At 25.2% G+C, this 10,521-nt stretch overlaps 2 protein-coding genes across 2 annotated transcripts in view; both read right to left on the reverse strand.

Moving 5' to 3' along the window:
- Phum_PHUM051710 (uncharacterized protein) overlaps window positions 1–1,811 on the reverse strand; it is a gene marked incomplete at both ends in the record, with an annotated part of 12,691 nt that extends 10,880 nt beyond the window's left edge. The window contains one exon of the mRNA XM_002423307.1: window positions 1,433–1,811. Coding sequence (XP_002423352.1) covers window positions 1,433–1,811 — 379 coding nt within the window. The remainder of the gene's footprint in view (window positions 1–1,432) is intronic.
- A 5,055-nt stretch (window positions 1,812–6,866) lies between these two features.
- Window positions 6,867–10,521, reverse strand: part of Phum_PHUM051820 (uncharacterized protein) — a gene marked incomplete at both ends in the record, with an annotated part of 6,770 nt that continues 3,115 nt past the window's right edge. The window contains 9 exons of the mRNA XM_002423308.1: window positions 6,867–7,007; window positions 7,087–7,316; window positions 7,397–7,615; window positions 7,698–7,820; window positions 7,966–8,161; window positions 8,495–8,616; window positions 9,208–9,743; window positions 9,810–10,359; window positions 10,433–10,483. Coding sequence (XP_002423353.1) covers window positions 6,867–7,007; window positions 7,087–7,316; window positions 7,397–7,615; window positions 7,698–7,820; window positions 7,966–8,161; window positions 8,495–8,616; window positions 9,208–9,743; window positions 9,810–10,359; window positions 10,433–10,483 — 2,168 coding nt within the window. The remainder of the gene's footprint in view (window positions 7,008–7,086; window positions 7,317–7,396; window positions 7,616–7,697; window positions 7,821–7,965; window positions 8,162–8,494; window positions 8,617–9,207; window positions 9,744–9,809; window positions 10,360–10,432; window positions 10,484–10,521) is intronic.

Here is a 10,521-nt window from a genome sequence, read left to right on the forward strand (position 1 = left end):
TCGTAAAATAATAATAATAATAATAATAATAATAATAATAATAATAATAATAATAATAAACCAAATGTAATTAGTAAAACCGCATAAAACATGATAAATAGGAAATTTAATTTAACTGAGATTAAAAAAAAATTTGTGGGTCATACCCAAAAAAAAAAAAAAATTATAATAAATAATTAATAAATAATAAATAAATAAATAATAAATAAATAATAAATAAATCTGTGTTTTTATATTTTGTTTACAAACAAACACAATTTTTTTTTAATTCTCATTTGTTGTATTATCAACAAATAGATATTATAAAATGTACGATGACCTATTTTTTTATATAATTATCATCGTTGATTCTTCCGGAATTTTTTTGTTAAAAAAAAAAAAAACATTATTTCAAGTTATTATTTATATTTATTTAAAATAATTTGAACCGACGACCCTGAGAAATCCATACTAAAATATGCTATGTGGAAGTAATAATAATAATAAAATCATATTCACGTAACTAAATTTGACCAAAATGAAAAACTAAAATTATCACATACAAATATGCATTTATTTCAGAAAAAAAAAAAAATTTTTTTTTTTTTTTTTTTGTAATGTTAGGCATATGATAAGGTATAAAACGTAGGAGAACCAATCCAGGTTCCCCGACACGGTAATAAAAAAAATAAAAGCAATAAATAAACTCTTTTTTTTTTTTTTTTTTTTTTTTTAAAAAATTGTGCGTTTCCTTAAAAATGAAAGAGAGAGAGAGAGAGAAACATTTTTTTTTGTTAGAAAAGTTCATGGTTTTTCTTTTCTTTTCCTTTTACTTTTTCGAAAATTTTTTAAATATTATTTAGTTTAAAATGTGTTAACATTTTATAACTTGTTCGAATAAAATTCTTATATTTATAAAAATGTTAAATACCGACAAAATTTTACAAGCGTGTTTGTGTTTGAATTGTTAGAAATAAAAAAAAAAAAATTTTTTTTTTTTTTTTTAACATTTAGCTGCTACCTAAAAACTCTCAGAATTAACAAAGATTTTTTATATAACGGATGCAACAATTGGCGCGACCTTGAAAAATTACCAATTTCAACTGGAAAACTGGTTTCCGCCGTCTCTCTCTCACACCAACCAACCAACCAACCAACTTTTGACTAATCCATTATTATAAAAAATAATAATAATGATGATGATAATTTTTTTTTCTCAAACCGCAATAATACTCGATCGGACTATATTAATGCCGACAAATTTGGTTAAATCAACTTTTTTAAATTGTAGTACACAAAAATGCATTTAAATTTAAAAAAGGCACGCGTGAAATGCATTTAACCGTCATATTTAAAAAAAAACGGTTATTTTTATTTAAATATTTCCGAATCTCTACAGTTCAACCCCCGGAAACGAAAAAAAAAGCCGGTAAATATAAAAAAAACGACTCACCTATATTAACTATTTTGATAGCTTCATCTTCTTCTAAAAATTTAAGCGCCACAGAAACATTTTCAAGTTTTTGAGATCTAAAATTGGGTTTTTTATTATGTTTGGGAAGTTTTCTTCCGGCCAAAACTTCAACAAGTGTTATAAGGTTCAAGCCGTCGGATAAATCCGTTTCTAAATTTTGAATATGCTTATTAACAGTTTTAAGATGTTCGTTTGCCCATCTCGTAAACGTGTTCTGTTGTATTCTCTTCCATTGCGCGTCTTCTGCTAAATCCCGTTCTGCACCAGACATATCCTCATCAACCTCACTGAGAACTTGGTCGGAAACCTCACTCGTATTGAGGCACACTGCCGTTCCTTCATTTTCGAACACTGACATTGTTGTACAACGAACCTGGTGGCGATCACCTCAACTCTTACTTTGCCAAAGCCCAATAAGGCAAAAGATTTCAAATTAAATACTCGTTACGTCACACTTATAACCGTTGAATCCTTTAGATTCGATTTGCCGGCGCGCGCGCAAAAAAAAAAAAAAAAAAAACATGAAGTTTTTACAATCACAATCCAAATGAAGACAAAATATTTTATAATTATGTCACGAGGTCGTTAAATAATTAAATTATTATTATTATTCTTCCTTTTTAATTTTTTCAAACAAAAGTAAGTCTTAATTGAATTATAAATGCTTTACATATTTCTAAAATGTTTTTAAAATTAATTAAAAATTTTCGGTTAGAAAAAATTCTAATTCTAATTATTATTATTATTATTATTATTATTGGTTATATATAAATTTTTGGCCAAAGCTTTTTATTTAAAATCAAAATTAAGCAATCAACAGGTATTTTAATAAATATTAAAAAAAGAAATTTTAAATTTTGCCATCGAAAAATAACAAAAGTTTACCGACCCCATAAATTGTTTTATTTGTACGCCATATTTTTATTTACTCTCATCTTTACCATCAATCATCTCTCATCGGGTATTGTTAAAATTTTTATTTTGACCTTTTATTCAACTTATGTATTTATTTAACTTATTAATGATGATAAAATGATAAACAATAAATTATTAAAAGTTAAAAAAATTTTATTTTTTTTTTAAATCTCAAAGTCAGAAATTTCAATCAACTCAGCTGGAGAATTTTATTTTTAAACATTTTTAAAAATTTTATTTATATAATTATTATTTTACTTTATTTATAAAAAAAAAAAAAATTTATCAAAATAAATTTTCCCAAAAGAAAAATTTATATAATTTTCCAATCAAGAATAATAATAACAACATTAATTGATAAATTAGTAATAGAAAAAAAATTTTTTTGTCAAATTTTTCTCTTAGTCTAATATTTATTTTCAGGTAATAATTTCGATAAAAATTTCATTATTTAATGCCAATTTAAATTATGAATTACTGAATGAATGAATGAATGATTGATTTATTATCAATTAATATAAATTTTTGTAATATAAAATAATTAAATTATTTTTTTTTGTTTTTTTCATGTACTAAACGTACACACACACACACACACACACACATATTTATTCAATAAATTTTTTTTTTTTTAATAAAAACTTTGGCATTTATTAATAAAAAAAACTTCGTTTCGAATAATAATAATAATAATAAATAAATATATTATTATTAGAAACAAGGTAGGTGTAATTTTAATATTTTAACGCTTAGTAAATGCATATAAAAATTATTTTACAACACATTGAATTGTAATTTTTTTTTTTTTTTGATATTTAACGGACATCTTTTAGAAAAAAATGACACAAGAAAAAAAATTCAATTCCTAAATTTAAAAATTTTTACGAGGATGAAATCCCAGAAGACAAAATTTTTATGTAAAAAACAACAAACAAACAAACAAAAAAATTTTCTCTTTTGTTTATAAATATAATATATATATAACTACCACAGATAGAAGCAAGCAGTTAATTTTAATAAAAAAAAAAAAAACAATTTTTTAGCATTAAAATAAATAAATTTGTTGTTAAAAAAAAATAATTAATAAAATATTAATAATAATAATAATAATAATAAAAGTTTATTCACAATTCACAACACACACTCGCGCGGATATTTTTTTTTAATATTAAATCACTAAAATTTATTTTTATTATTATTATAACTTCAAATTTAATTAATAATTTTTTATTATTTATTAAAAAATTAAAACGATATTGTAATAAATATTAATAAAATAGAAAACATATATATAAAAAATAAATATTAAAAAAAAAATAAAAAATAAAAAAAAAAAACAAGCGCGTCTGTATCTAAGAGTGAATAGTAGACATTTTAATCCGAGCCAAAAATTCTTAGTACGAGAATAGAATCCCTTTCATGCCGATATTCGTTTCCGTTTTGTCGGTTTCAAAACGTAATACAAACGTTTTTTTTTTTTTTAAATTTGTTAAAATAATTAAAGCCCCCTCCCCTTTTTTTTTATTAAAACCTTAATTACTTATGATGAAGTAATAAACAAATCGTTTAAATAATTTTCTTTTTCTTCTGCTTGTCACGACGAAATAATTCCTTAAAAATAATAATAATGATAATAATAAACCTTGAAATCTCAACGATAATTTTTTTCTCACTCTTCAGTTTCAATGCGATTATACACTAATTTTACAAGCGTATAAAAAAAAAAAAAAAAACATCATCGGTGTGACAAATAAACAAATTTTTTTTTATTTTAAATTTACTAATTTTTTTAAAATTACTTTACTAATACAAAAAAAAAAAATCATCTTACCAAGATAATATAATTAGTATTTAAATACCACAAAAAATTTACTATTATTATTATTATTAAGTACTCAAATTAATATTTAGCTTATGAGTACGTTTTAGTTTTATTTGAAAACGTATTTCTTACAAACCCTTTTTCCAATAAATATATATAAATTATTATTATTATTTTTGATAGAATGATCGGCAAATTTATAAAGTATGACGTCACGTTAAAATTTAACCGTTTTTGGGTGACGTAGATTGGAATGCATACTCCAACACGTACCCCCGATGTATCAGAACTCTATTATTATTATTATTATTATTATTATTAATATTACAATAAAAAAAATCACATTCTTTAGTACGGCAATACATAAATCATTAAAATTATTTTTTTTAAAACTTATGTTCTTATTAAAATGTATTAAAAAAAAAAAAAAATGGCACCGAGTCAGTCAGCGGCGTACGTGATTGTTCGTTGCCATTATTAAAATGAATGTTTTCGCATGTGTGACGTCATTGTTAATTTATTTATTCTATGCCTAATATGGAAGAGTTATTGTTGTCTATTGTTGCCAATTTATTTATGTTGGTCATTAGTTTCTAAAACGTTTTCATATCTCAATAATGATTAATCATACTTTTTCGTGGTTTTTTTTTTTTTTTTTTCAAAATAAAATTTTATCTGTGGAAAAATGTTTTTTTTTTTTTTTAAATAAATAAATAATAATAATAATATGTTTTTATATAAAAAAAAAAAATCGCACACGATTTTTCACGAAAAAAAAAAAAAAAAAAAAATTAAAACGATTAAAATTGCTAAATAAGCTAAACATTAAATATGTCTATAACAATCAGACTTAACAAAAAAATTTTTTTTTTTATTATTGTTTTTGGTTTTTTAATTTTAGCAAATCTTATCAAATTTGTAATCAAGGTCTTTAAAAAAGTTAATAGTAATAATAATTTTACTTTTTTTGTACCGTATCGTAGTAATTTTATATTTAAAAAAAAAAAATTATTTTATGTATATGGAAATGGCGGAGACGAAATGTAAGATTTGTTTAAAAAATGGCTTAACCGAGTTCGTTATTCATCGTGTCATTAGAAAAACATCCTTATTTAGATGAAAATTTAAAACGATCTTTATTTGGTATAATTCAAGATTTATTTCTTTATTTGTAATGAAAGTTTTTTTTTTTATTATTCGCGACAACAATTTATAAACAAATAAATAAAAAAAAAGAAAATCGGTTATTGAATTTTAATTACGTTTATAAATAATTGGATTTTAAAACCTATTACATAAAATAATAATAATAATAATAATAATAAAACAATTTAATTTCATTTTAATTAATTAAAATCCTTTCCAAAAAAAAAAAAAAAGAAGGATTCGAATAGAATTTTCAATAAAAAAAATTTTAATGGAGTTTTTCTTTTTTTTTTTTTAAATAAATTCAAAATAAATTCAAAATTCATGATTTTTTTACAAACATTATAAATTCTTAAGCGTAATTCTTATTTATTTATTTTTTTTAAATAATAAAAATCGCTAACAATAATAATAATAAAAAAAAACAAAGTATTTAATATAATTTCAAACATTTATTTATTTAAAAAAAAAAAGAAAACAAAAATGGAGTTGAAAAAAAAAAAAAAAAATTCGTTTTTAACTGCTAATATATATATAAATATAAATATAAAAATTCATAATTAATAATTTAACATTTTAATAATTTATTACAATGAAATAATAAATTGAACGAGTAAGCCTTAAGCTTTTTAATATTATTATTCTCTCTCTCTCTCTCTCTCTCTCTCACTTCTAAATAATATTATTATAACTAACATTAAATAGATAAAATAAAGGATGTTTTAATATAGTAAATATTATATATAACAACCTTTTTTGTAATGTGTATTAGTAAAAACATTATTATAAAACAAACAGTCTACCTTTTTTTTTTTTTTATTAATTTTTTTTTTCAAAAATAGTGAGGACACAACAAAAAAATAAAAAAATTGCACAATATGAAATTATATCAATTAATGAATCCATTTTTTTTTTTTTTTGAAGGGGATACAATTTTATATAAATATCATATTATAAATAATGCAAACATTTAATGACATAATAATTCGTGCAAAATATTTTTTTATTAATAATAGTCTTTTAAATTAATTTTTTAAAAAGACTACTGTAAAATAATAATAATCATCATCATCATTGTTATTTTACAGATGAGACATTTCTTTTTTTTTTTTTTTTTTTTTTTAAAAAGTTGTAAAAAGCTACAAAAAGCTCGAAATAACATTCAATTATTATTTAAATAAACAAAGTTTAATAACAAAAAAAAAAAAAAAAAAAAAAAAAAGCAATGACGCTTATTAAAGAATAATAAAATCTTTTACTCAAAACCTTTCGGTAGTCATTTTTTTTTTTTTTTTTTTTTTGTTAACAACAATTAAGTTTTTCAAAATTTTTCATTTTATTAAATACCATTAGTATTATCATTAAAAATACATTTAGTTAAAATTAAAAAAAACTCAAACAATAAAATTGTTTATGTACAATAAAAAAAAATGAAATGTTTCGTCTGCGTTTCTTCTGCGACAAAAGAAGATTTCTTCCTTACTAAATAACTTGAGCATTTATTATTTTTTAACACTAAAATGACTTTAATTATGGCGGAGGAGGTACTTTTTCTCCTCTGCGCACCAACAATCTGACAGACGGACCTCCTTTTCTTATAATTTCTATGGCTTCGGCGTGAGTCATGTTTTTAGTGTTGATACCATTTATTTCGATGATTTGATCTCCGATCTGAAATTCCATTTTTTTTAAATTTTCAATTATTATAATTTCTTTTATCCGAAAGAAATGCGTGCGAATAAAAGGGTACCTTTAATTTATCATTTACGGCGGCAGGACCGTTCTCGGCTATTTGCAAAACGTATAAAGGCATATTCTGAAATTCTTTTCCTCCCCTGATACTAAACCCGAAACCTCTGCTACCTCTGTTCAATTCCACGGCGTGATACTGATCCTCCAAACCGTTTCCATCTTTCGACGCTCGTGTTGAATAACCGTATGGACGGTTTACAAGATATGGATCATCTTCGACTCCGGATTCTATTTCGTCCTTTAAGATTAAAACAGTCATTAATTTTTTTTTTTTTTTTTTCCGGGACTTTATTTTTTGCACCCTGTACCCGAAATATTGTGTTTATTTACCCTCTGTGATGCATTGCTGGAATTGTCATCGAGCGGAGGGCCGATTGTCAACGTCACAGAATAACCTGAATCTTTAATTAAATTAACTATGTCTCCATGATGTAGAGAAATGATATCCATATGATTAACAGCTAAAATGTGATCGCCTACATGTAGCTGACCACAGCGTTCGGCAGGACTCCCTTTAATTATTCTTCCTAAATTTCAATAGAGATTTAGACGAATGAATAAAATTAATTCTTAAAATAAATTTAATTAAAAAATAATAGAAAAATTTACCGATGGTGGATCCGCATCTATTTAACGAAGAAATAATAACAAAACCAAAACCTTCATCTTCTCTCCTTGTAACCGTCACGTGGTACGGATATGTAGAGGTAGTCCCTGCATTGTGTTGAATTTCTTTAAAATACAAAATAGAAACAAAAAAAATTGTATAAAATTAATTTTTAGGGTATAAAAAATAAAATTTGCAATTAAATATTTATTTTGTACTGAAACTTTTTTTTATATTAAAATTCTTATTGAAATTAATAAATTTATTAACCTTGTTGAATAGGAATTCGTCTGCGAATTCCAATAGTGACAGCTCCATTTACCGCCGCTTTTCCCATAAGCTGAACAACATGATGATGAGAAACATTTATAACCGACTGTCCATCAACGCTTATGATTTCATCACCAGTATGCAATCTTCCATCTAAATCAGCAGCACCTCCAGGAACTATATGGCCAATTGAAACCTGCAAATCGAGGAAAAATCAATTACGACGTTGAAAATTTTTTTTTTTAAATGTACACGCGATAAAAAATAAATAATATAGAAAATAAATGAAATTATAGAAATTTTAAAATTATAACAAAACATAAAATATTTTATGAACTAAATAATATTTTAAAAAAATAATAATAATAATAAAAAATAAAAGTGAAATAATTGATTCAAAATTGATAAAAAAAAATTCGATGTAGATTTTTATTGAATCTAAAAAAAAAAAAAATACTTATTTAACAGAACCCTGGTCTGTACTTTTAAGACCTTTGGGTATCAAAAAGGTTCTCACCGTTCCTCCTACCTGTGAACCTTCTTCCGTACCCCCGACTATTCGAAATCCGAACCCCGTTTCCTGTCGCACTAAAGATACAACCGTTTCTAAGTATTCATAATTTGATGTTCCCGTAAACATCCTACCATTCCCTGGTGAAATCATTTTTAAATGTGGAGTGAACCTAAACATTCGAACCATAATTTATTAATAAAATTTTTTACTCGTGAGAAACCATTTTTGAAGAAGTGTAATTGTAATTGGCTAGTAAATAATGTAAAATAATAAAAAAGATTTAAAATAAAAATATTACCTTTGCATAGAATTTTCTTTAGGCTTGCTAATTAAATTATTTTCTGATATTGAATCATGAAAATACGGAGTTCTGGAATGAGGTTGATTAATGTCGTGTTTTAATCCTTGAGGATTCGGATCTAATCCCGTGTAATCGTCAGAATATTCAAAACCACCTTCTGAATACCCGTTGAAATATTCTATGGGCGAATTGGAATAAGTGTTCGGATTTTGATTTTTTACTCCGTCCGTTTCCATATTTGTGGGAGAAACATTATTGTAGTCTTTATTATGGGTAACTTTGAAGCTTTCCCGCGAAACCGATTCATTTTTTATATAATTGGATTGATTTTCTTTTGAAAAAGAATCACTTTTAGGAAAATTTGAATGATGATTTTGATTTTCGAATGCGTTTGTTTTTCCAACTGTGTCCATGTAACCAACATGACCTTGAGAAATGGGCGGTAATTTGTATGCGTTCAATTTCATATCAGCCCAATTGGAATTAAAGATCGGAGTTTTAGATCTGTATCTTGTGTCCACAATAGGAGTTTTCGGGCGATTAGGCATTATTTCTTTTTGCTGAGTGCTGTATAAATCAGCCGTTGGAGTTTTACTCCGATACAATCCGATACCTGGAGCCTGAAGAGTGAAATCGTTTTTTCTCGTACGAGATTTTGTGGGCGAGCTTGAACCCCTTTGCACTGTAACCATAGCTTCTTGGTTTTTTTCGCAGTCTTTGAGCACTTGAACCACTTCACTGTGACACATGTTCCTTACGTTAGAAGAATTAATTTTAACAAGTATATCACCTTCCATTAAATTTTTACACCTTAACTTGTCTAAAATCTTTTTTACTTTCTGACCGTAAGCACTGTCAGCTATTGTAAAACCAAATCCCATCGGTCCTTTAACAATTGAAATGCTTAAAAACTCTGGTTTCTCCGGAATAGCTGGCGGATCATTAAAAAATTCAGCTTCGCTCCTAGTAGAATCTTCTAGCAAAAGGTCTGTACTATTCGGTCTTTGCATGTTTTTAATTTTTTCAGACGAGCATAAATCAGGCATTGATTTAACAGAATTGTTTAAAATATCGTCGGAACCGGATCTAACGTGATTACTATCAACGAGAGACTTAAATAAATTTTCAGGAATTTTACCGCATATATCTTCATCCAAATAATTGTCCGTTTCACCGATAATTGAATCGTGAGCACTGACAGCTATGGTCGTCACAACCTCCGTATTTGGATCGTTAGGATCGAACGGGAGCGGATAACCACGACAAACATCCAATTTAACAGTTTCACCGGGAGAAATAGACTGAAAAACACTAACCATATCGTGATGTGTGAAACCAAGAACGCAAGTCTCATTGACATACACCAATACATCGCCAGTTTTCAATTTTCCGTCCAACCATGCCGGACCATTTGGCACAACACTTTTAATTTGTAAAAATTCTTCAACGTTTTCATCACCTCCAACTATAGTAAATCCTAACCCTCTGGATGATTTAATTAAAACGGTAGTAAGCCTTTCACCTTGCAACTTACTAGGATTTTTCGTAAAGAAAGGTTGCTCAAATTCAAAGTTGGAACCTGAAAATCGTTTACTGTTATTATTTTTTTATAAAAAAAATTAAATATTTTATTTTATTGTAATTTATTTAACCTGGTGGATGTTTTGGCGGTTCTAAATTATTTTGTTTGGGTGGATGCTCATCTATTGAATTTTCATAATTCGAGTAGTTTTCGTTATTT

This window comes from Pediculus humanus, genomic scaffold (genome assembly GCF_000006295.1).
Source record: "Pediculus humanus corporis 1103172107402 genomic scaffold, whole genome shotgun sequence".
Classification (NCBI taxonomy): domain Eukaryota; kingdom Metazoa; phylum Arthropoda; class Insecta; order Psocodea; family Pediculidae; genus Pediculus; species Pediculus humanus.